Source organism: Alosa alosa, chromosome 12, assembly GCF_017589495.1.
Source record: "Alosa alosa isolate M-15738 ecotype Scorff River chromosome 12, AALO_Geno_1.1, whole genome shotgun sequence".
NCBI lineage: Eukaryota > Metazoa > Chordata > Actinopteri > Clupeiformes > Clupeidae > Alosa > Alosa alosa.
Window position 1 is genome coordinate 23040002 of NC_063200.1, and position 27241 is coordinate 23067242.

General features: G+C 45.2%; 1 protein-coding gene across 4 annotated transcripts; it reads right to left on the minus strand.

The window, feature by feature from the left end:
* Positions 1 to 988: 988 nt before the first annotated feature.
* On the minus strand, positions 989 to 27206 carry LOC125304365 (E3 ubiquitin-protein ligase MARCHF3-like). 4 transcript variants are annotated; one of them, XM_048258565.1, is made up of 5 exons: positions 27121 to 27206; positions 15478 to 15797; positions 10812 to 11016; positions 6847 to 7056; positions 989 to 2922 (listed from the first exon to the last, which is right to left on the minus strand). In XM_048258565.1, the coding sequence occupies exons 2-5, from the start codon at positions 15738 to 15740 to the stop codon at positions 2764 to 2766; spliced, it is 837 nt and encodes a 278-aa protein (XP_048114522.1). In that variant the 5' UTR covers positions 15741 to 15797; positions 27121 to 27206; the 3' UTR covers positions 989 to 2763. The 4 variants fall into 4 exon arrangements, with proteins under 4 accessions (XP_048114522.1, XP_048114520.1, XP_048114523.1 ...); XM_048258563.1 differs by lacking the exon at positions 27121 to 27206 and adding an exon at positions 26897 to 27042; XM_048258566.1 differs by lacking the exon at positions 27121 to 27206 and adding an exon at positions 18086 to 18185.
* Positions 27207 to 27241: the final 35 nt, after the last annotated feature.

Genomic DNA, 27241 nt, shown 5'->3' on the forward strand with positions numbered 1-27241 from the left:
TACGGTAAGGCTTGGGGAAAGGCTCAGTAAAATTGAGATTAAGCTTAAATAGCGTTTAAAGATTACTCATTGTGCTGTTGGATTTGCTGGATCATAAGATCAAGTTTGCCTGTCCCTGTACTTGTGTGCACAAGTAAAAAAAAATGTTTTAGCCGGTCACTTTTCTATTGAGCTATTGCTTGACAAATAAAAGCAAGTGTATCTTGCTATTGAAAAGAGTGTAATAGTTAGGAAAGTACCCTTGGTAGTCTTATATGTTCTTAAGTGTCACATTACTGATCAGTGACTGGTGTCCATAGGTTCAACCTGTCAAAACAGCATGCAGTTCTCCACAAGCCCTCTCACAGAGGTGCATTGACAGAGTCTGACCGTCACACCACACCATTTTTTTTTAAAAAATATTTACCTGCCGAATCTCAGAAGTTGAGCTGTGAAGAAGCGCCTACCCAATGCTCCGACTGTGAGGGCTATGTGGAATATCCCATGTGTGTGCGATGCATCAGAAGGACTCCAACGACCTCTCCTGCTCAGAAACACCCCCATAAACACGATAGTTGTCGGCAGGAGAGGTTATGCCTGGCATGCCGTGCCGCCCTTCACTCTGGCTTAGTTAATCATTCAAACTCCCACTGGGTTTTGCTTAATGATTTAGGAGAACCGTCTGGGTCTGGCTAAGGTTACGCTGACTTTACTCTTTCAAAGCTGTTCATTACTAAATGACAACTTGTTCTCTCTCTCTGTGGTGCACCAGACTTTGTATTTGACTAAGTCTGCCCTCTACAGTGAAGCCAGTAGAGACTTTGTATCAGACAGGCTACTTTAACATGGTCACATCAAATTACTAAAAAGATCTACTTAAAATAAAAGCAGAACCACATGTTCTTAATATAAGTGTTCATAATATAAATACTAGGTCAAATCAAACTGAAAGTAATAAATTAACCAACATGATTTAACAGGTTGAACAAATGAATGACACTACTCCCAATAAATACTACTGCTTTATCAATGTTTCTCAAGTATTTATATTCGTGATTAAGTCTTTGGGACTGATTGGACATAACTGAAATGTTGTGGAGACTGAAATATGTACAATAATGTTGCTGTCAAATCTTATGTGTCATCAAACTCAACTATGCCCAGATGTGATACTGTTTTGGCCCCAAACACATTTAGTGCATACATGGTTAAGCAGTAGACGTATTAAACAAGACGTTTCCTGTCATAGTTGAAGGCATTGGCAACCACTACAAGTAGAAAGCAAAAGTAAAACAATACACACGCACACACACACACAAAATATCACTAGGACACTGTAGTTGGCAGTGGTGACATTAAAGAATAAAAAAAAGTATATTAGAAATATACACAATAGCACAAATAGGTAAAACCAACATAAATCCAATCTAAAAAAGGCCCTTAAAGAAAATGTATCTACATCCAATATTATAGTCAATTATGGTCCACAAAAGTCTCACAATGTGTGAGTATTTGAAAAAAAAAGTCTACAAAAATGTTCTCCAAATTTGTACTTGAACAAAATGAAATAAAAATTAAATTAAATTTTCCTCAGAGCTCAACACTGATGCTTCATATTGAAAGCAGTAGGGAATTCCAGTGCATCAAACCCTCCCTTTTCACTGAGAGGGCTTATTTTCATAAGCACTAGTGCTTCAAAGACAAACAACATAAATGTGGCAAACTATAGAGCCCCCAAAGGGTTATGGTAGCTGGTATGGTATAGTTTTTTTTTGCATTCCTTATACAAATGTTGCATTCCCTCTCGATACTTTTATAATTTCCTCTCAGTAGTTTTGTGTTCTGTCCCAATACTTTTGTATTCCCTCACAACCAAAGCTCTATAAAATCACCACCATGACCCTTATGGGGCTCCATATCCTAACCCAAACAACTTCACAATTTGATCTCTAACGGACTGTTGGTGAATATAACAATAATTACGTGCAATGCTAAATACTTCAGTGTTGTTTTCACTCAAAAAAGCCTCTGTGTCTCTCCCTGCAGCTCTGGACACTACACCCATACTGCATGTATTGTCCTTTCTGCCTTGCAAAAGAGCTTATAATGCGACAGTGTTTATGACTGAGCATTAATATGGGGCTCAGGGGGGTTAGAGAAGGGACACTGAGGAGAGACATTCTCTTCCTCAGTAGCCACCACTGCCTGAGCCTTTTTTTCATTATCACATATAAACCACCCTTGCACCAGTGGAGCTATTCAGTGGTCTACAATAAAGACCAATGTGATTTTACATAGGTGCTCCCAGATGTGTCACTGTATGTGATACAGGGTGTTAGGTAGAGAAGTTTCCCCAGTTAACCTTCCTCAGATCAAGGTAGGCTAATCAAAGTTCAAAAGTGTGTGTGTGTGTATGTGTGTCTGACATGGCCCTTAACACGTATACGCATCTCAAACGTGATCCTTCATTTACATAACCCTGTTTTAACATCACAACAGAGACTCTGATGTGAGTTTCTTTCTTCATCTGAAAACCCAGCAGGTCGATAAAGTCCCAAAAGCCATGCTGATGTTCCATTAGAGGTGAGGCGGCCATCTTTGTACAGGTGGGGCGCATTCAGGAACCTTACGAGAGGGTGAGTACATAAGTTTGCCCTTATCCCAATGGCAACGACAGCATCTCACGCTGGGATGCAACCAGCTTCCCAGCTCCATCCATCTGGCTCCGCATTTGTTTTATGTTTGTTTGCTTGGCTTTGAAATGAGTGCTGTGACGGGCCGACGTCAGACTATTGTCTCTTTCGAGGGCCGTTTGACTCGGGGCGGGCCGGGCAGTGATGGGTTAACCGACGATTCGCCGTGAGACTTGGGCAGTAGGAGAACCACTCTCTGATTGGTCTGCCGCCACTCATTGTACAGCCGACAGTGATACCTGAGAGACACCTGTGGAGCGAAAAGGCAAAGAGGAGGCAATGAGGCTCTGTCCCATATGGGCAAAGAATGACATCAAATACACCAAATGACATCAAAATGACTATAATAGTGCAAGGATGGACTATCCTGACCACGCCTACCTAGATATCCTTTCAGTGAGATACTAGTTTGGGACACCATAGTTCACTAACGTTTCCATCGGTAGACAGATTACCTGCCCAGTCAGCGACGAGAGGGGATGGCGCTATAGTTTTGAAATCGAAAGTGGTTGTGGTAAACGGTAGTAGCAATGCGTGCAAAAATTGCAGTCGGAAGAATGTCTACATTTATTTACAGAGATGGTAGGTCCACATCCATTGTTTCCTGACTGCCAATACTGTTTACTGTCAGTTTGTAAAGTTTAGGCGAAGTAGGAATTAACATTATGAATTACTAAATAATGTGATTGGTTAGGCTGGATCAATGATTTCAAAGTTAGCGCCTGTCGCAATGCAAGTGTTGGGAAGGTATCCCAATTGTGAGTGACCAGACTCTATTCACTTTGTGAATGACTTTTGTTTGCCTTTATTCTGTCTATCCTTAGGCTAAGGATAGACAGAATGGTGTCATGCACTGACATACTGAAGAAATTAGAGCTAGAGTGTGCGTAGTAATATTTAGCCAGAGCATACATGGAAATCAGCAAATGGGTTCACCCAGAATGTACCAAATGGAAACCCAGAATGTACCCTATTTGGTTGATTTATAGTTAATTCAGGGTCTTCGCCTTGGACTGAGGCTGTGCTGTTCATCGTTTTTTTAGTCAATGAGATGAGACCAGACAAGACAGACAAAACAAACATTAATACAAAACTGCTCACAGAAAGTCCAGAAATTATGCAGTAGAGCTTTTATATATTACATGTGTGTCAACTCAAGAGGTACTATAGCTTTGGCATGAAATAATATTTGCATATCATTTTAAAAGTGTTCATGCATGACATCATGTTGAATTCTTTGACACTTCTGAGAGCCAATAACCTGTGCTTTTAAAACATATTCACTGTATAAAAATGCATTTCCATATTTCAAATCTTGTGGTCACCTACCCTGGGAATCCAGAGTTCTCGCGGGAGCACAATATCAATTGGCTCAGCAAGAGGCTCTGGCAATGAGTAATCTGTAATGTTACTTTTGCCCCTTGCATTGCGGGGAACCAATCACATCTGTGTATCTGATTTAGGCGGGCCAGAGGCGAGCTAAACAGATGACAGTCGTAGTGTTATCCAAAGTCAAAAGTCCGGAATCAGTCAGTTAATATTGGTTTGCTTGGTGCCTCCCCTCTCGAGTTGGGCCATTACGTTATTCGTGGCCAGACCCTTCATCTTTCAGATTGGGTCTGGTCCTCCAGGCTAGTGGTCACCCATATATTGCAATGAATTATGCATTAAAGAACAACTTGCCTACATTTTAAATTCAGTTATTAGAAAAAATATCTTATAGGTTTATTTTTTCATGCTGGAGACAAGCTTCAGGGATCCAACAGAAGCTATCATCTCTGTGGATACCTTCAAAGGGAAATTGAGAAACAGTGTGGTCCATTCCTTGGGCAGGAGTTATTGTTTTGCTTTTGCAGATGCCCAGGCTAAAAATATGCTAACGAGGAAGTTTATGACCGTGGCGCTGCAGTATCCATTACAATCCACAGTCCAGCAGAGCAAGCTCCTTTGGCCCTAACTCCCTGACTGCTTGTCAAACTGTGTGTCATCGTACCCCACTGGTTCTTTCAGACAGTGCAATTCTCATCCTCCCACCACTACACAACAGCATGAGTTAAGGCTGCAAATACACATCAATGGCACTACAGACTCTGCTAAATACAAGACACTCAACGACAGTGACTCATGTTCTCATGTTGCAATTTCCATAATAGTGATGGATGCTCAGTTTTGAGGTGCTTGGACCAAAAGCCTGAGGTGATCTTTCTCTATATGCTGCAGCATTTTTTCACTGCCTTTTGATGTTTCATCTTTTCATGCTTTGTTGTGATGATTCATCTGCTTCTAGTGTTCAGATCATCAAACCCGGGTGTCTGACAGTTGCTTTGAGTGAACATAATGGAGGGAATGGAGAGTAAGGGAGCGCTTCGTAACTCAGCGGTGAAAAACAACAAATAACAAACACAATATTTATTTTAATTGCTTGCAGCATTTTGCCGATGATGGTTTTGTTTGAATCGACCTGTTACCTCATCAGTCTGTTTTCTGCACTGAGAGTAAAACACACCATAAGGGTGGAGGTAAGGAATAGTTGCAAGGAGCCATGTACAGGTCAATTCTATACTTCCGGTAACTTTTGCTGCTGTGCACATTTCTCCATGGTGAGAAAATTAAAGGATAATATTTATCTTATCTTATAGCTCCTCTTCTATGTATGTGTTTTCGTTTTGATGATATGCCGGTCAAATATCCTATTATCGCTTAAGTTGAGGAAAACTGGAGACAGGCTATGTAGCTTAAAGAATGACATAATCAGGCTGAATAGAATGCAACATGTTCATTAGCCTAACTTACGTAAACATGCCTCACAAGATCTAGCCAGTATCTATGCTTTCATGGACAGCAATAGTCCGCTTCGTTCATTGTTTTAAAAAAGCTACGTTGTTTGTTGCTGCGTTATCTCCAGTGGTTCCACTGTTTAACTTGCACAGATGCGCACACACAAGAATGAGCGCTCACACCACTACCCCCTAAGGCTATGCCTCTTTATTTGATAACAATAAATTAAGAAATGTTTCCTATTCTGGGAAATGTTTAGTTTCTTTTTCTTTCGGTCCGCGGTTCAATGATACCGTTTAATTGTGCCGGAAATTATCCGCGGACCAGCAATCTCCTCGTCGAGGAGGCCCTAACCCTGCAGATCATAGACAGAGAAAGCATAGGCCTACTGTATGCTTTGGGTACAGAACACAGTTGCATGTCCAGTGTACACGGAGAATGGCAGTGTCTTGGAGCGGCCGCAACCCCGCAACTCCACTTCCAACGTCATGATTCCGACAGATGTCAGGCTACGCCCGACACTTCAGCTTTTTATCTGGTGGTGGTGGAGTTGACCGGACATCTGAGGCTTCAGACGTTACCAATTTATCATCATCCATCTCGTCTGGCCTCTGAATTTTTTTTTAAGGCTAGTCTGCCTGGGCCTGGCCATGTTTGAACCGCCTCACTCATTTGTTCGTTGTTTAACATGGACGTGACCTGGCCCACCCAGGGACGTCCTCCTTGGGGCAGCCGTGGCCTACTGGTTAGCGCTTCGGACTTGCCGGTTCGAACCCCGACCAGTAGGCACGGATGAAGTGCCCTTGAGCAAGGCACCTAACCCCTCACTGCTCCCCAAGCGCCGCTGTTGTTGCAGGCAGCTCACTGCGCCGGTATTAGTGTGTGCTTCACCTCACTGTGTGCTCACTGTGTGCTGAGTGTGTTTCACTAATTCACAGATTGGGATAAATGTAGAGACCAAATTTCCCTCATGGGATCAAAAGAGTATATATACTTACTTATCCTTACTTATACGTTTTAAGCGTGCGCTTCCTATTTGAAATGTTTCCTATTTGAAATGCAGCATAGGCTATGCGTGTTGTTTAATAGCTTTCAAACGGTAGAGCCTGTACATTTAAAAACATATCCAGAGGACGTATTGCTTTAATATAGGCTTATTCTCAAATTCAGATTGCGTTAGGGGGACGGGATTATTTCTCCAATTTCAATCGGACAATTTGACTGGAGAGATTTAATTTTGTCGGACATTTCCTTTTTTTTTCCGGCCAATGTCCGGTAATTACCGGACAGTGGAAACCCTGGTGTGTGTGTGTGTGTGTGTGTGTGTGTGTGTGTGTGTGTGTATGTCTGTGTGTGTGTGGAGACTAGTAGGGGAGGGTGCGGGCCAGGCGCTCACCAGCGTCCAGAAGAGGTAAATGGTGAAGAGGGCGACGGTGAGGGCGATCAGGCCCACGGCCTCCAGGCGGCTGGAGAAGTGGAGGTGGTCGACGGCGCCACGCAGGCACAGCCAGCCCGAGATCGTGGCCAGCGGCGTGATGAGCAGGAAGCACACCATGTCCCCGAAGAGCGTGCGCTTCTCCTGCCGCAGGCCCGGGTTACGCACCCACTGACCAGGGAGATAAAGAGAGAGAGAGAGAGAGAGAGAGAGAGAGAGAGAGAGAGAGAGAGAGAGAGAGCAGGGTCAAAACAGGTTTCACTGCTACACCTCATGAACTGTCATGCCAATAGGCATACTGAATTGAATTGAAAGGGAGAGAGAGAGAGGAAGACAAGGGAAGAGAAGAAGAAAGAGAGAGGGAGTGGGAGGAAGAGAGGAGGTGAGAGAGAGCAGGAGATAGAGGAAGGGAAGGAGAAAGAGAGAGGGAGGGGGAGGAAGAGAGGAGGTGAGAGAGAGCAGGAGATAGAGGAAGGGAAGGAGAAAGAGAGAGGGAGGGAGGAAGAGAGGAGGTGAGAGAGAGCAGGAGATAGAGGAAGGGAAGGAGAAAGAGAGAGGGAGTGGGAGGAAGAGAGGAGGTGAGAGAGAGCAGGAGATAGAGGAAGGGAAGGAAAAAGAGAGGGGGAGAGGGAGGAAGAGAGGAGGTGAGAGAGAGCAGGAGATAGAGGAAGGGAAGGAGAAAGAGAGGGGGAGAGGGAGGAAGAGAGGAGGTGAGAGAGAGCAGGAGATAGAGGAAGGAAGGAGAGAGAGAGGGAGGGAGGAAGAGAGGAGGTGAGAGAGAGCAGGAGATAGAGGAAGGGAAGGAGAAAGAGAGGGGGGAGGGAGGAAGAGAGGAGGTGAGAGAGAGCAGGAGATAGAGGAAGGGAAGGGAAAAAGAGAGAGGAGTGGGAGGAAGAGAGGAGGTGAGAGAGAGCAGGAGATAGAGGAAGGGAAGGAGAAAGAGAGGGGGAGAGGGGAAAAGAGAAAGAAACAGAGGGAGAGAAACAGAGAATGAGGGTGCAGGCAGAGAGTACAGAGATAAATAGAGAAAAAGAGAGGGAGGGAAAAGAGAGATACACACCTGTCAGAGAAATGAGTGGAATGAAGTTAATGGGGGAAGGTCATGAATATACAAAGTGCTGCTACAGCATGCTGTTGCAGTGTTGTATAATTTAAAAAATGCATTTTAAAAAGAAAGAGAAATACAGAGATATTCCTCCCTCTGAATCTAAAAGTGTAAAACTGAACTGCCACAAGGAAGGGACTGATGCCGAGCAATTTCCAACCACTCTGTCTTACTCCAGGGAGAGATGAAACATTAGATAATCCTGGAAGTAATTAGCCATTGTTCTGCAGAGAGGGAGAGAGGGGGAGAGAAAGAGAGAAGGAGGGAGAGGGGGAGAACTGAGCAGCTAGGCTATATCTCTCCATGCTTGTGGTGACTTTGGCTACTTTGCAGCAGACGCACATCCGCGCAGTCAATCCGGAGATCATTTGGTGCCACGCGGCTCCGTTAGACCTCGAGAGGGTGAACGAGTGAGTGGACGACGGATGCTGAGGGCCAAGGGCTTCTCTAACTGTGTTTGATGTTGATGCATTGGAGAGGCGGCGCATAAGTGGATTAGAGGCCAACAGGATGTTCGGCTTGTCGAGAAGCCGCCCGCCTCGCCTTGGACCGAATTCAATTAGCATCCTGCCTATAATATTGCTGCCTCCCAGTGACATTCCCAATGACATGGAGCAAAATGAGAACAAAACTGTGCACCTAAAACTGTGCACCTTGGACTTAAATACACACACACACCAGGGTTGTGCACAATTCGAATTGCAATTCTGCTTCCTGTTTGCTACCTCAATTGAAATGCAAGTGAAATTCAAGAATTGAATTGGAATTTAAGAGCCAGTTTTAATTCAATTATGGAATTTTGCACAAGCCTGACACACACACACACACACACACACACACACACACACACACACAAGACATAGCCAAAGACAGCACAAAACACCCATTATCTCAACTGCTTTGTTTTGCAGGCAGCCAGAAAAAGATCATGGACACACACACACACACACACACACACACACACACACACACACACACACAAAAACATCTTGGTTTTCCTTGCTGTCCAAATCTTGGCTAAAATGGCTGTTAATCCTAAAGCTCTCCAATTCAACTGTGGGCAACAGTTTGTTTTCTTTCTTTTTTTGTCGTCAGGGCATAATTATGGCGCCCAAAATGCCACTGTGACGAGGAAATAGATGCTTGAACAAATGGGATGAGTTGTGCTCCAGAGCTCGGCAATTATAGCACTGCTGGGCTAACGTGACACGAAGCCACAGCGGGGGGACATCGCTTAGAACCGCTGCCAGGCCATTACTGTCCAGAGAGGACTGGTGCTTCAAGACCTGCCGGCTAAATACTTCATTTAGTTTAGTGGCATCCAACCACCCTCACAGGCGATAAAGAGATGATATTCAAATTTCCCTTCATTGTTGTTGTTGTTGTTGTTGTTATCAGAGGGCCATTACTGCTCCTCTCTGCACTGAAGCACTGAGTGTAGGCGTCTCCACAACGGCGCACACAGACACGCAGAGGCAAAGAGCTTAAAGGTGCAACTTGGATTTCTCTTTGTTGCCAAAACACAAAAATGCTTCTGGGCCCAGACTGATAATGTAATTCTGAGGAAATGATATGTTTAAAAGGGATTACCAAAAGTCCCTGGGCTCTCGGAGTGGAAACAACATGATCTCATCGTATCACATTGTTTTAAACATTATTGTTTTAGTGGTTGAAACAAATACTTTATATACATGCTATATCTTTTTATTTTTAATTGCTGTCTGCTATGTGTAAATGCGCAGTCTGAGTGCACTGTGGGTTGTGGTAGTGTTGTGGTAAGGCGTGGTGTAGTATCGTGGCTAATATGGAACTTAGCTAACATGCAGTAGCAAGGTGTGGGTTTGATTCCTGGCTGCCACCATTGTGCCATTGAGCAAGGCACCTAACCTTGAGCTGCTACAGGGAGACGGGCTCCTGCGGCTGGTATCTGTAAGTTGCTTGGGATAAAAGTGTCAGCGAAAGGCATAGATAAGAGCAGAATGAAAAGTGAGTTACATTGTACTCTGTGCTGTAAACACCCATCAACAACCTTATCAGCCAACTGACTTAATGTCTGAGGTCTTACCTCCACAGACAGGCTACTCCACAGACAGGCCTTTTGTGTCATGTCACACTATGTGTTTTGGTGTGAATTGGCCAACAGTGCAATGAGCTGTAACACTTGCTCTTGGAAATTTGACTTGTTGTTGGAAATTTAACTTGCTCTTGGAAACTGAAGGCAGTTACTAGCAAACAGAGACCCTCTTCACTGTCTTGTCACTAGCGACATATGTTAATACATAAACACATGAAATGGAGCTAAAATATAAAGCCCAGATGACTAACTGGGCATGCTGAAACAAATGTGTACACGCTAGTCATGTCCGAAACCCTGTGGTGCTGTTTGTGGTGTTTTGAGCATGTACCAGTGACAACCTGGGAGACTACTCGAAACAGCTGATACTACACGTGACCAAACATGTGTGGGTGTCTATCAATCTACATGTCTGTGTAGAAGAGTGGGCTCTTTCACTGAGTGAGTGTGTGAGTGAGAGACAAATGCATAAATGTGTATTTGAATTCACTGTGAGGTTTTTGCATTGTTTTGTTTCTGTATGCATGTGTGTCTGTGAAAGAGAGAGAAAGAGAGAGAAGAAGATGCATATAGATCTTGCATGTGGTGGAGACCACACACCCATGGCCCACAAACACAGACACACATAGACATTCATCCACACACACACACACACACACACACACACACACACACACACACACACACACACACACACACACACACACACACACACACACACACACACACAATGGTCGCACCGCTCACCTCTAGCAGTGGCCGCGCCTTGCGCTGTACACTGAACTGGAAGTGGCAGAGCTCGCAGAAGCTGGTGCTGGAGGCGGAGAGCCAGTGCTCCAGGCAGCTGCGGTGGATGGTGGCCAGCGTGCCGGCACACTCGCACGGGGACAGCAGCTCCTCCTGAGCCCCACCCTCATGGCAGATACGACACATGGGCCGCTCCGCCAGCACACTGAGAGAAAGGGAGAGAGAGAGAGGGAGAGAGTAAAGGGGGGTACTTTTAGAGACTTTTAAAAACTTAATAGGTAGGTACCATTCCATACCATTCCAATAAGCAACTTTGTGATGCTAAACATCAAAGAAACAATTTAAGCCAACCATCACCAAAACCAGTTTTTCGAAGGTTGAGAGGGAGAGAGAAAGAGAGAGAAAGAGAGTATTTTTGTCAATAAATATGTGAATAAAGGAGACAGCTACTGTGGAAAAAAGGGAAACAGAGAGAGAGAGGGAGAAAGAAAGGGAAACAGAGAGAGAGAGGGAGAAAGAAATGGAAACAGAGAGAGAGAGGGAGATAAAAAAAGACAGTCAATGAGAGAAAGCGAAGCCAGAGTGAGACATTATGTAAAGAGCGTAGGTTGTTAAGTGTGTATATAAATATAAATAGACTGTCAGGTACTCTTGTAAGCTTCATGCGCTGCTACAGCAAGCCAACGACACAACACAGGAATTCACCCAGGAAACCAGTGGCATAAATATAGTCCTTGTGTCAGCATAGCATATCAGTTAATGCCATTTGACATGGTCATAAAAATGGTCCTCTGTTTAAATTGTGATCTGATGCTTCACTTACCAGCTAAAGCTCTTTAATAACTCGGCCAAATACAACAAAGACTATAAAACCTTGAGCATTTTTTGGTCATTTTGTTTTGAAAGTATAATCAAAATCAGGATTAAGTCAGCATATGTCACCCCCCCCTCTTTCATTAACTATATGGGCAGCCATCTCATGATTTACTAATTTCCTATATGGGGCGTAAGCCTCTTATGAAGATTATAATGTGCAGATGTTTGTGTCGTTGTCTTTGTGACAGTGTAATCAGCCTGCTGTGGAAGCACTTCAGGAAATCTCTTCAAATCGTTGGCCGTAATGTCATCACTCTCCTGATGTCCACAACAAACAACATACGATCTGGCCATTCAAAAACAACTTCAAGTAATCCCCGGCCCTGACTGACCAAATAACCAGGACGCGCATGTGAATAACAAGTTGTCTAATCTTACGGTGGGCATGTTTAACATTCCAGAAGAAAGGGGGGAAAAAATGAGAAAACAAATATCAAACAATGACCTACATTAGGACGCTTTGTTGAGACTGGCCTGTCTAATGTGTTTTACTTGACGCATGACCATTTCAGTTCCACAAGGTTTAAGGATATAAGATGTCTGGCTGATGTTTTGAGCCTCTCTGCCCAGTCTCAAACAGCCATGACAGAGTTTTATTATGAGGAAGACCACAGAGTAGGCAATGGTAGCTACTAATGGGACGTGAACTTCAAATTTAATCGCGAGCGTGTCAAGCAGGACAGAAATGATGGGCCCACACTTGACCCAGGGGTGCAGTGAGAGTTCGTCACATCTTTCTCGAGTCTAATGGTGCGGGTGTTTGCAAAGTATCAACAATTTACTCCAAGGGCCTCAGCTTTCAGTCTTGCACCTTCAAACAGATGGAATTGGGTTGAGTTTAGACAAGAATAAATCTGAGAGACGGGCGAGGCGTCAGCCCTGCGTGTGTCATTCTGACACGTTCCCCTGGATATGTGGGCTGACTTGGAACGAAGAGCTTTTCGTTTTCCGCCTAAAAGAGCAGAGGCAGTATGTAAAACCACTAGCCTGGCGGGACATCCTATATCATTGAAATCTATAGTCTGGAATCGAACCATTCACCTCGCTTAGTCCAAGGGGCAGGCAGAGAATTGTCTTTCAAACTGCCATGCAATAGGCCAGCGCTACGACCATATCCGTATCCGGTCGGCAAAACGGCAAATACATCCTTCTTCGAAAGGAATGACTTAAGTGCATTGTGTTGCTGAACTTTCAAAGAAAAGCACAAGTTCAACTCCTCAAGAAGTTGACGCCAACGCCGATTCAAACAACCGCTCTTCGTTCGCCATAGCCACCTTCCTTGCTGTTCACCATCGCAGGACTGTCGTTATCCTGTTAAGCCCGCCTTAAGACTCTCTAACAAAATAGAGCGCTGTGATTGGATGACGTCCACGGCGTCAGCCAATAGAAATCCCTATGGTTTGGTACTAGACGTACAGGCTGAGCAAATTAATTTGCTGCTGCTAGGGTGCGTCTAGATTTCTAGGCTATAAAACCACATAACCTGATCAGACACTTTGTTTATTTCCAGATAAATTCACACACACACACACACACACACACACACACACACACACACACACATTCACACATGTGGGCCAGGTGCATCACAAATAAATATCCTAATATAAAATGGCTGCTGTGCATGACCGCTATACGAGTGTGTTGTTATCGGGCAAAATTTGTGAACCAGAATCCAATGGTTGCCAGAATAACATGTCCACTAACTGGTTTGCCATCTCTCTATTTTATGCTCTGTCCCAGGGGTAAGGACTTTATTGATCACCCACACAGGCCTGTAATAACACATAATCTGATCTATAATAAAACATATACAGACTGAATTTAGTCTGTAAAGCGCTTTGGTTTGTTAATCCCAAAAAAGATTGATGGTGCCCCTAAATTCTGAACTGAGGGCCCCCTCCTCACAGGCTTAGAGTAGCCGCCCTACAAAGAGCGAGACCAGATCATTGGGAACCCTTTCAGCCATTAACTCTGCACGGACATCAAAGCCTCTCCTGCTTCACGCACCAGCGGCCCATGAGGGGATTTCTCCACAGTGGCCCGGCGAGTACCGAGGTGCGGTGTGGTGCCGCGCGGGGCGTCCACTAAAGAGATCCAACGGCCCGTGGCCGTGACTTTGAAGGTGGGCGCGGCGGTGGGGCAGTCTGGCGAGCGGATCCCTCCCGCTGGCGGATTAGGTGGCATGGGGGACGGGGGCTGGTGTGGCCTGGCTAGGGGCTCAGGGCGGTCGGTGGGGTGGGTCTGAGGCGGTGGCGGTGCTAGTGTGTTTGGGAGCAGCTGTGGCAGCTGCCGGACGCTAAGGCCTCTCCTTTGTGTGGGGCGGGCAGTGTGAAGGGGCCCGGAGGACTCGGGGGCAGATCGCTGGGCGGGGTAGCTGGGCAGGGAGCCACTGGAGGTGTGGGGACACCGCACAGGACTGTGACACTCATGGACACACACACACACACACACACACACAAATGGACACACACACAGACACACACAGACAGACAGACAGACACACACACACACACACACACACGGAAATATACATGGACATGTACAAAGCAAAAGATACAGACACATGCATAACAAACACACGCTAACACACAAACATGGACTCATTCATACATATAACACACACACATTTACACATAATCATGAACCACACATACATTACACCCCCCACCCCGTACACACACACACACACACATTCACACACGTGGGCCGGGTGTATCACAAAGCATGCCGTCACGCATGCTAATCAAAGTGCTAAATTTAGACTTTGCTCTCGCCGCCTTCTCGGGTGCAGACAAGCCCGTCGTTTGTTGTGCCTCCGCAGCAGTTCGCCCCCACGGGGCCTGTCTGCTTGCCATGTGTGTGTGTGTGTGTGTGTGTGTGTGTGTGTGTGTACAAGTGTGTGACTATAGCTGTCTGGCACCATGAAAAGTTACTCATCTAAAAAAGAAATGCCCCTGAAGAAACACCATCACCATCGACCGAAAAAAAATAAAATAAATCATACCATTCAAAATCAGTGACTCCCAACGGCCAAGAACCACCCGAGAACAATAAACAGTAGGGGTTTTTAAAGACAGTGAACCCAGTCAACTCTAGCCCCAAGTATTTCAATAGGGCAGAATACTGTTGTCCTAAAGTGAAGTTCTACAGTGAGCAGTGGTGTGGCTGCCATTGTGGTATCCCTTGCTCCCTTTTCCAATAGCTCTGCAACTGGAGCTCTACGTTCAATCTTCTGCTCACCATAGAGGGTTCTGAACTCAGCCTGGGACTCACAAATTCTGAGAATTCACTTCTTTTGGTTTTGTAAGTGGCATGCTCACAAACGTATGATACAAGAAAAAACGACCGCAAGTGAAACACAACACCCCAGATGGTTCAACTGAGATTGAAAGGGGCAATATTTGGATGAAGATGTGAGAAACTATTGCCTCATTGGATAATATGATCCTAACCTAAATGCGTTAGGGTTTCTGATCTGATCTACACAGCTAGGAATCATCCAGGTTCAACAGCTGAAGCCAAAGCCAAAGCCAAAATTCCCTTATTCACAAAGCTAGATACATCTCATCAGTACCTCCACTACTTACTTAACTGTGCTTACATTGCTTACAATGCTTACATGTGTTCCTTTATTCAACAACAATAATACATTTAACAAGCTACAGTACAGATTATAGTTATAGTTTGTGTTATAGTTTGTGTTATATGTATTTAATGAAAATCAACTCCAAAAACTCATTGTAGCTGTTTATGCCTCGCTACACCGGTTGATGAGCAGGCAGCATACCTTTGTTTGGACAGTGCTCCGACCACGTTGGAGAGAAGCTGCCCGTCTTTGGCGGACACTTGCATGTAGTAGTGCGCCTTCTCTCCGTCACCCGTCGGGCAGCTCTCGTCCTCCATGGCCTTCCCTGGGAGGGCGGGCTCCAGGCCGCAGTCCACGCTGCTCATTGGCTCAGGGTCGCGCCCGTCGGCGCGGTCGCTCAGGGGAGACGAGGCCGAGCGCTCCGGCAGCACTTCGGGTAGCTGGCTGCAGCGGCTGGTTGTCATGGCAGCAGACGGCTGTTGCGCGGCCGACGCCTGTCGTGCTCACAGACTATTCGCCATCTGGGTGGGGAGGGGGGAAAGAGAAAAAAAGAAAACAAAAGAGAGTGAACAAATCGGAATAGGTGCACAGGAGAAGGCAGAGAGATAATAATGTCAAATAATGACCCTGTGCGCTGCATACAAAATGGACTCCCACAGCATGAGGTCACTCAAAGTCTGTTCACTTCCTGTGTGTGTGTGTGTGTGTGTGTGTGTGTGTGTGTGTGTGTGTGTCTGAATGGCTAGTCCTTGAAGGGTAAAACTGGAAAATCTACACGTCTGCCAGTGGATTTAATGCGGCACGAGTGCCTGCTGCCCGCTTCCGATAATAAAACAGGATATGAAAGACACAGACAGTTGAATTGCTGTCTGCCTCTGTGTGTCACATCTCTCTACTGGAGACACATTACATTACATTTATCACAGCCTTGCAAAAGAAGACAGAAGAGGAGATGAGGGGAGAGGAGAGGAGAGAGAGAATTTGACAGGAGTGAGAAAGTGTTACAGAAAAAGAAGTTAGAACAGCTAGCCAGTCAGCTAAACCATAACTGTTGATACACCATTGAAAAATGATCTACTACATTCAGGACTAATGGGGCTTGCTTCTCCATTTGATCTATTTACCAAAACTTACAATATCTCAGTCGGACAGATTCAGACTTGGTAAGTGAACGATCGAACAGTATAGTCTTGTCTTGGGGAGGTTGCAAGGCTATCAACTATTGTCCAACTCATGAATCAGACATCCCAGTGTTGAAATTGTGAACGACGACACTGACAATAACTTTGATTGTATCTCCGCACGCATACAGTGGGACATCAGTGCAGGGTCATCCTCCCTCCCCCCTTCTCAACAGTTCTGGCATTGTCCCTGTGTGTCAAAGCCGAGCCAACAGAGGCCTTGCTATTGGACCGTCCTCCGCCTTCACCAACCCACACCCCCCAACCCAACATACCCACCCCCCTCACCCCCCACAAATCGTCCACACAACACACAACCCCAGATGTGTGGACCTCCATACAGAGAGACTCTTTCATGGCCCCCACCACGAGGCAATGCACCCCCCCCCCCCCACACACACACACACACACACACACACACTGGCCCCCATTCCTTTGCAGTGACGGGACAGCCAAAGTGGCCAAGGCCAGTGTCTCAGTAATTCACTGTGTGTGTGACTGTCAGCAGCGCGTTGAGTGGAAGAAGCACGGAGAGTCGAGCTAACAGAGGAGAGGGGGGACTGGACGGGAGAGTGGAGAGTCGAACAAACAGGAAATTGGCCATCCGTCTGCAGCATGTGACGTGCAGTGGAGTAGAGTAAGGGGTAGGTGGAGACTCCCTGATATGTTTCCTCCGAAGCGGCCCTCCACTCTGTTTCTCTCTCGGCCTTGACCTCTTGAGACTAGCTCTAGGGCGGAGGGGTGTGAAAAGAGCACAGGCGTAGCAAGAACAGGCGTAGCAAGAGAACAGGCGTAGCAAGAGAACAGGCGTAGCAAGAACAGGGTTGCGAAAAAGATGAATGCTGCAAACGATTTTCACTTTTCCTGCACCAGGAGTTTTGCAATATGTGAATGTGCGTGTTCAGCAGCTGTTAAGCTGTGACCACAACAATGGTGAAAATTAATATTAAAATGGTGGGGTTCAAATTGAAACGGTGGGATTTATGCATCATCATTGTTGACTATAACTGACACACCATGCCCTTTAACAGAACCATTATTATGCCTTACAAAATGTTCTGAGGAAAAATATGTCATATTTTAATATATTTAACAATGATGCACACTGAAGGAGTGAAGAAAACTGTTTCATACAGAAGATTCACCCATCCTCCCCTCTAAACAGTCTAAATTTAAGAATTTTAAAAAGGAGAAGGGACAGTGAGTCATTGGGCCCAACCCAGACATGAATATGCATGAGACAACTCTTGTGTAGAAAACTGTTTCAAGATCTATTTGTTTAAAGGACAGATTCGCTCTTGGCAGTCTCGCTATGACCTTGTGGCTATCTGTCACTTTAGAAACACAAAGTGCAACTGCCCCTCTCAGCTAAACATGGATGACACAGCAACATATCAATTTGAACTTCTTCTAATTATGAATAGAGTAAGATACACATGAATATTAAGCAGTGATAATATATGTAATGTACATTTTATAATGTACAATTTGTTTTAATTCACAACACTCAACAATCATATCCAATCGAAAAGCAACATAGTCAACACTAACCTACAGAAGAAAGCCGCGGGGGCTCTGACCTATATCATGCCTGCAGCAAAACACCAGAGGAGATAACTCAGGCTTACATATCCCATGTTGGCACTCCAGTTTATCAAGGATAGAGTGGGTGTCTGTTGTTTGTCCTAGCTAATGATCATGAGATCTGTGAGAAGCCTGCCTTTCCTGGTGAGAATTGCCTTTGACTGACAGGCGCTGTGTTCCCTGCATGCCCTTTTCCGTGTTCCGCGAGTGCTTCCTGTTGCTACTGCACTCAGTAACCGGGGTACAGGCTGGGGGTGAGGTCGGCTATTGACAAAGCCACCAAGCAGCTGCCACCAATAGATGCTGACGGAGCACAGTGACCTGGACTCTGGTGTGTGTGTGTGTGGGTGGGCTGGTGAGTGAGAGAGAGAGAGAGAGAGAGAGAGAGAGAGAGTATATGTGTGTGTGTGTGTGTGTGTATGTGTGCAAACGCCGACTGCCAGCGCGAGCGCTTGGTGAAAATGTGCTGCCACAGGGTTCTGTGAAAATGCTCAGTGGAGTTGAAACCAGGGCTAAATTACAGCCACTGGTCAGCGACATCGCCACACCACCACCACCACTCACAGAGCCCCCAGCACTGCAGAGTGACTCAATGACTCAGAGGGTGTTGGACAAAATATGCATAACTGAGATGTGAGAGCATTTTAGTGTCAAAATAGTATGATTAGCCTGGGCAACGTCGGTTTGACACACACGTACACCAAAGCAATGTTGACATTATAACTTATATTTTAAGTTATTAAGTTTATATTTTATTATATAATAAGCTAAAGCATGATTTACACTGAAATAAAATATTTCATGCAATGTCATGATAATATCAAGGTTGGTATGGCACTATGGTGCACTATGGTATGCACCGTTTGTATATGCAAGGGGATTGTGTTCAGTGTCCATTTCATGCCACAGTTTGACAGGATGGTGTCACATTATGCCCTGTCCTCATTCTAAATGGTTGTAAAAGGCATATAAACTGGCGTATGAGAACCCAACCCTTGCACTTTGGAGCGTGCTGGCAGTACAATGCCTCTCCCCCTGCACTGGCCTCCTCATGTCTTCCTCTCGTCAGGTGCCAGTTCAGTCAGACCAGACGTGGACTCCAAAACACAGTCCACACGTGGACACAAAGCCTGTGTTCGAAAAACATCCACTCAACCACCATACAGGGTACTATACAATGAATAACTATATAGTCAGCTACTGTAGCCTATGTAGTCAGCCTATATAGTGCACTAAGTAGTCCGCCCGCCCCGGACGCTACAAGTGAGGGGGCAGGAAGAGAGGAGAGGCATGATTCCAGAAGGAAGCCAGTGATAAGCAAAAGGGGAGATATTGTGCTCTTCAGGCCAGACACAGTCGCAGTCACGCAGCCCTGTGTGGTTTCCTCTTCATCATGATTAAAGGACTGCAGCCTGCTTTGTGAGAATGAATGCTTGAATACGTCTGCTAGAAAGGGAGAGGAGAAAAACACCATTTATTGTGGTGCTGTCTTGATTAGCTATACTGTTTGATTGTTTCCAAATCATGTCTTTCCCTCAGTATTATTCTCCTACTACTTTGTGTTTAGTTTAAAGTGTTAAATATTACTGATCGAATTGGGGGTGGGGGGGCTCTGGCACAAGCGGCTGCACCATCCATATCACATTTGGGTCCAAGTGCCAATCGGGACCCGGGTTTGAATGCGATCCACGGCCATTTCTCTATCTCATCTCTCCCACTCGCTTCCTATCACGCTTCACGGTCCTATCTGAAGGAAAGAAATACTAATAGAATTACATATGAACAAATAGGTCCAGACTGACAAGGCACTGGAAGTGGACCCATTCCAAACACCTGGACTCTCCTTCAGCTTCTAGTTGGCCCTGGCTGTCTTTGCTCCCCTATACACAGCCACCTACAGCCAGTGCTGAAGGCTTGTGTGTACTGTACAGTGCCACTTCAACTCTCCAGTCAGTGGGTTGACTCTTCTCCATAGTCCATTCACTGTGAACACTGTAGCTGGCTGTCGGAGTACAACTCCGTTCCAAGACTCTAGCCAAACACTCACACACACACACACACGCACACACACACACACACAATGTACAGTCTGACGCACAAGTGCAAATCATGACCTGAAATAGACGCTGGGGCGTGAGGACTGACACCGCTGTGTGTGTGTGTGTGTGTGTGTGTGTCCGTTGTCGAGTTCGAGCTGTGTCGTACATCACCGGGGTGACAAGCGGTCCGGGGATGCCGTGGCCACATGCCGTCGTCCACAGCTGCGGGCTCCAAAGGCGCAGTTGGCCGAGACCGCTGATCTAGTCCCCCTGCATTCTTTCTCATCAGCAGCGTGCCTGCATGGGCTATCTATCCAGGGGCCAGTGGTCAATTGGTCAATGCAGCCAAGCCACAGAGTGGAACAGAAAGAGACGGAGACCGCCACAGATAGTAATTACAACTCGCTGAAAAGCGAGTTCGGTAATTATGAGATTAGTATTGATTTTCAAGGCCGGGTTTTGTGCGTCCAGCACTAAGCGTCGCTTTGAGACGAGCATGGCGGTCGCATCAGCACTAATCCTTTCTGATGGCAAAGATAAAAACCTGAAGAAATGTATTGAGCTGGAAATTCTTCAGTTGCAGGAGGAGGACACTCTCGGTCACTTATACACACACTGATCCCGCAACGGTTCGGTTTATCTAATTACAAACGTTTAATTTTAAGAAAGGCCATTTAGAGTTTGTGTCATTCTTAGCAGGACAGAGTGTATGTCTGTAACTATGATAACACCTCTATTGACCGGCCACAGGAATGAACCGTTTAATATAAAGAAGGGATGGGGACAACTTCCTTATTCATTAAGCTTAGATAGCTGAGTCTGTGCACCCTCCTACCAAAATACATGGAGAGAGAGGAACAGATATCGTCGGGCTTATTTTACATCCTCATGCAAATCAAGTGTCTAGTTGGCATGTAATCTCGTGGTTGGAGATCTGGCCATCTAAGTGGAACACCGGAGGGTTTTGAGTTTAATCTCAGGTGGTACTACCATTGTACCCCTTGTGCCACCAAGGCACTTGTCCTCTAGATAAGAGTCTCAGCTAAATGACAAATAATGCCAAAAATGTATTGTGTACTTTGCTATTCTGTAAGTCACTTTGGATGGGAATTGCTTGTACAATGATAAAGTGTCTAAAACTGCAAGGATGAAATACAATCTACTTGGCTGTGCAGTTTTGACTGAAACCTGATAAGGGGGCACAGGGAAAGCCGTGCCAAGAACTGCTCTGTTGCGATGAACTTGTACTTTCACATTCTTAGGATCCCGAGCACTGTGGGAAAAAATGGACTTTTGTGGCTTTTTTTTTTTTTTTTAAATAGCAACTATCCCCAACTACCCACATGCTCCACCACCCCCAGGCTCACACGCCCACCCTGACCCCCAGAAGAAGACGACGCCTCCACCCCGGGCTTCTGTGATGGGCCACTTCCTCAGCGCAACACTGACCACATCCAGCTAGTCACTAACGCTGCTTTCACTCAATTACAAGGGACCCCTCTGCTCCGGCACGCTCTCCTGTCCCAGTCCGATTACTGGATGAAGTGTGTGTGTGTGTGTGTGTGTGTGTGGGGGTAGTGGTGGGATGTGGAGCAAAGTGGGGGTAAAGGGGGATGGGGATGTGTGTGGGTGGGGAGGAGGGATGTTCTCTCCCAGAACTGGGTCAGTGCATGAGAATCAATCCCATGATGCTTCAGTGCATTCCAAGCCGGACCCCAAAAAACATTTTTTATGGTTTCCCTCCAAGTTCCCTCACAGACTTTTCAGACTCTAAATGGAGAATGGCTTCAGAAATGCAACACACAAAAAAACATAGTCCAGCTGAGACATTTGAGGAACCACAAACTGTGAATGAGGATGTTTGCGAGGAGCCGTCGATTGCTAGACAGTTAGGAAAACCGTTAAATGTGGCCAGACCATTTCAACATATCCTGGGTGTGAAACACGCAATGTAAGATATCAGAAAAAAAAACATGACAAAAGTCACAGTGAGCATTATTTCTGGCCTCTCCTGGCATAGCACAGTGACTAACATAAAAAAAAAAACATAAAACAGGACTAAAACAAAATAACATTTAGATGCAGGACCTTTCTGTTGCTTTCTTTCTTCTGCTTCCACCCTTTCTTTCTCTCACTCTCTCTCTCTCTCTCTGTTTCTTACACAAACGCACCTTCAGCTACCTACACCAATTATACCCCGACAAATACCCTCGCTCTGGTAAAAAAAGGGGGCACAAACCTGGGGAGGGAGTAGTTCCAGGGACAGGGCCCACTGGATCCTGGGCATGATGCCAGGGCAGTACAGTGTGGCACAGTGCGACCCCAACAGTGTTATCATGCCCCATATGCCCCGCGGGGCATTAACGCAGATCAAGCCCTAGTGGATTTCTGCCCTTTGTTTATCTTTCTCCATGCCCCTCCACTCCTTTCACACAGGCTGGCTCCCACTAATCCAGTAGGCTTTTTCGATCGCTGTGGCACTCGCTGTCCTTGTTCATATCTATCGACAGGCAGTTTATGTGTCTGGGTGTGTGTGTGTGTGTGTGTGTGTGTGTGTGTGTGTGTCCGTTGTCGAGTTCGAGCTGTGTCGTACATCACCGGGGTGACAAGCGGTCCGGGGATGCCGTGGCCACATGCCGTCGTCCACAGCTGCGGGCTCCAAAGGTGCAGTTGGCCGAGACCGCTGATCTAGTCCCCCTGCATTCTTTCTCATCAGCAGCGTGCCTGCATGGGCTATCTATCCAGGGGCCAGTGGTCAATTGGTCAATGCAGCCAAGCCACAGAGTGGAACAGAAAGAGACGGAGACCGCCACAGATAGTAATTACAACTCGCTGAAAAGCGAGTTCGGTAATTATGAGATTAGTATTGATTTTCAAGGCCGGGTTTTGTGCGTCCAGCACTAAGCGTCGCTTTGAGACGAGCATGGCGGTCGCATCAGCACTAATCCTTTCTGATGGCAAAGTTAAAGACCTGAAGAAATGTATTGAGCTGGAAATTCTTCAGTTGCAGGAGGAGGACACTCTCGGTCACTTATACACACACTGATCCCGCAACGGTTCGGTTTATCTAATTACAAACGTTTAATTTTAAGAAAGGCCATTTAGAGTTTGTGTCATTCTTAGCAGGACAGAGTGTATGTCTGTAACTATGATAACACCTCTATTGACCGGCCACAGGAATGAACCGTTTAATATAAAGAAGGGATGGGGACAACTTCCTTATTCATTAAGCTTAGATAGCTGAGTCTGTGCACCCTCCTACCAAAATACATGGAGAGAGAGGAACAGATATCGTCGGGCTTATTTTACATCCTCATGCAAATCAAGTGTCTAGTTGGCATGTAATCTCGTGGTTGGAGATCTGGCCATCTAAGTGGAACACCGGAGGGTTTTGAGTTTAATCTCAGGTGGTACTACCATTGTACCCCTTGTGCCACCAAGGCACTTGTCCTCTAGATAAGAGTCTCAGCTAAATGACAAATAATGCCAAAAATGTATTGTGTACTTTGCTATTCTGTAAGTTTTGGATGGGAATTGCTTGTACAATGATAAAGTGTCTAAAACTGCAAGGATGAAATACAATCTACTGTGTGTGTGTGTGGCCTGCCCTGGAAAAGGATGGGATGGAGAGAGATGGGAAAACAAAATCAATGACGGAAATTGATAGCCAATAAGTATGAGTGAACATGCACTCCTATGATGTGGTCGGATCGAAAGGTGGGAGTGGACGCCACGTGTAAACTTGCGTGTAAACTTGATTTTGAATGACTTTTGTGGGACACTGAATACTTAGCGTTGAGCATCGATGACCATCGTTGAGCACTTGTGGTGAAGCAATGAGGGCCCCTTGAAATGCCTAGCCTAAGGTTTAATGTCAATAATGGGTGTTGCATATTCTTTGTTTAAATTAACCTGCTAAACTGGACGCTACAGTTCCTCGAGAGAAGCCATGGAGATGGAGTGCTCTCCTGCCCAATTAATCCTGGCTCCCCAAGAGTCGGTCAGTAAGAGGATGTTCAAATCACGGCCAAAGACCTCAAAGTCTTGGCTGCTCTGTTAGCTTCATCCTACATTAACATCAAATATGGGGAGGATTACTGTAGCTATAGACCATCTCTTCTCCTACAATATGTTACAAATATGTGCTTTTCTATAAGCTGGGATAAGTGTTTCTGCAAACACCATGTTTGTTTAGCAATCTCACGCCGTCGTTTAGACAGAGCAGTTACAGCCTTCTCTCTGAATTGCTTAGCAACAGGCCCCTTCAGTGCGTTTGACAGAATAAAGACAAAGACAGAAGAACAAGGGGGAAAAGAAATTAATGGCCGTCTTTATTTCTCAGACATCGAAACATCACAAAGTGTCTTTTTTGATTCTCTTTCTTTTTTCCCACTCTCAGGATGACTGGCACATTACGAAGGTGCTCATAAATAATAATAATAATAATAATAATAATAATAAAAAATGTTAATAGATCAGGACATAGAGAGGAAGTGTTATTGAATAGGGAACATCCTCCAGCAAGTTGTTTTTCCCAGATGGTTTGTCCTTCACATAGCTCACACAAGTGCGCTTATTTTACACCAGTGCTTTACACAAGAGGCCAACTCTATTGAATAACTAGAAGCTACAACCAGAAACTAAATGTCCTCTGTAACAACCCAAGACTGAGGAAAACATAATGATCTACTCAAGGACAAAAAGCAGTCAATATGCTATGTATATGGAGACAAAGATAGAAGTTTGAAGTGTGATAACAGTGAATGCAAACAACCCCAAACAAAGTAACATGCTACAGAAGTACATGCAAGTGTAAGTGGTGTGCTATGGGCATTGCCGTGAACTGCCTTTAAGTTCCTCAGCTCTAGAAAAGCTTATCTAGTTGTTAAATAACTCGGTAGCATGAGTCTTCTGCATGATAATGGCTCATGAGAGATAAGGCATACCCACAGCATAAAGTGTCTCAAGTACTTGACAAACTGTTCATACAGTAAAGTTGTTACAATGCCTAACCCAAGGAAACTCTGTCATCATACATTTTATCATGCTCTTCAGGAAACAGAATAAACGTTAGGCATATTGAGTTCCAATCTTCCATTGTCCAACACGTCGCAAACGGCACAATACCTAGAAAAGGGCTAGATTTTTTTGGAGACCGTTGAAATGGTCCTACTTTTCATTGTCTTGGCCTTGCAAAAGGCATACAGAGGAACACACTGTACTGAACTCAGGGTTCAGGGTAGAATATTATAAAAGACAACTTTCACATGACCAACACACCATTCCAGACATACTGTAATGATTAGACCACCAACTAGCCAGCAGTCTCCACAGACTAATCTCCACTAAAGTGTTCTGATCTCTCTCTCTCTCTCTAATGTAGTTTGAGTAGGCCTACATATTCATTTCTTTAGAAGACCATGACTTTAAAAAACAATTGACTTATAATTGAAATGATAACTGATGCAAACTGGTCCACGGGTGGTGTGGTGGCAACTTGACTGGTTATTAGTGGTAGTTATATACTGGTTAGTGCTATCCAACAATACTAGTCAAGAGTTTTACTGTCAGGGACTGGCACTGCCAGTTGGCAGTTTGTGAATAGTGAGGAATAGTCTACTTCTGACTTTGTAACCTGACTCAGTTTTTGATTTTGTGACATCCAAACCATTAATTTAAACAGTTAGAAATTAATTAATTTCCCTTCAGTAATGAAGGTTTTTGTTAAATCTGATGTCAAACATACACCCTCGAAACACTGCCTAGAGTCAAGTGCCAGAAAAAGATGGACGTAATATGTTCCTGATTGTATTATTTTGCATCTATAAATTTTCCATTAAGGTTAGGCTGTTCTGACAGTTGCCTTCTGGCTCATGGCAGACTTTCAAAGAGGCATCTACCATTTTTTCAAATATCTCAATATGTCAACTCATCATGATGAAAGTGGATGAGGCGAAGCTGAGCCAAGGTAGGTCAAATGTTAAAACAGTTCCACAGTGTTTAGTTTCAGTTACTGTCAGGTTGACCACCACTGGTGGAAATGACTATCAAACCGACTGTATAAGACTGAGCCACCGTCATCTGAAACACGATTCCAGAATAGACCAGTGCATCATCTCTTTCCCTTGGCAAAGAACACCAGATAGAGAAGTGAGATGTCAAATCGACTCTGGTAACCAATGCATTCTGTTCACAAGACTACAGAATAGAACAGTACAGCTTTCACTCTTTCCCATGGCAAAGAATACGGGATCGGAAAACTCCGATGCTGCAACAGCTGAGAGGGAAGGCAACTGGAGCAGTAATGTACTGAGTAATCATCCCTTCGCAGCAAATGTGACATCCATTGGGTTGGCATTTTAAACAGGCGCTTCTGGCGAGATGATGGGTCGCGTGATACGCAGACATTTTTTGTCATGTCGAGTGAACAAAGATCACTTCTATTGTTTTGCAAGAAATTCTGAGAGGTAATTTGAAGCAACAATAACAGTCTTCACGTGAGCTGCCATGATTCCGGTAGCCTACATATGATGGACTTGGCTAGGTCTCAGTTTTTTACCATCCACGGACAACGTCCGTTTACGCACATTAGTTTTGAGCACATGGTATAAATTAAACTATAACGTAAATGCCATTTACTGTAGCATAGGCTACTTTATGAATGCTTTATCAATGTATTGTTCTTCAGTAAATGGCTGATCTGACGAAACGACCAACCGACCCCTCCTTGCCCAAGGCGATTCACTCGGTCGAATAGGAGTCATACCCCCAGGCTTCATTATAGGACTTTAAAAACATTAAGTGTGAGTCGCTTACCTTAAATTAGAGTCCGTAAAGTTGACTAGCCCTCCTATTAGGCTATAACCATTCGCTTTGAATTTAATAGAAGACAACTTCCCGATACGGGCTTTTTGCCACAGCTAGAAAAAACCACGCCAACTTCCACGGTCAGCTGTTGAGTGCGCGAATGTCTGGCTAGTCCGACGTTTAGTATAACGGTTCGTCCCAGCCAATCAGGTGACTACAATAACAAAACTTACCACCAATGGGAGGGTCTCCGCTGACAGGCTGAAGCTGGGCCCGGTAGCCTACTGGGTACCAAATGCTACACCTCGCGCATCCTGGCGGCTGCGCTCGTGCAGATGTGATGCTCCAGACGTG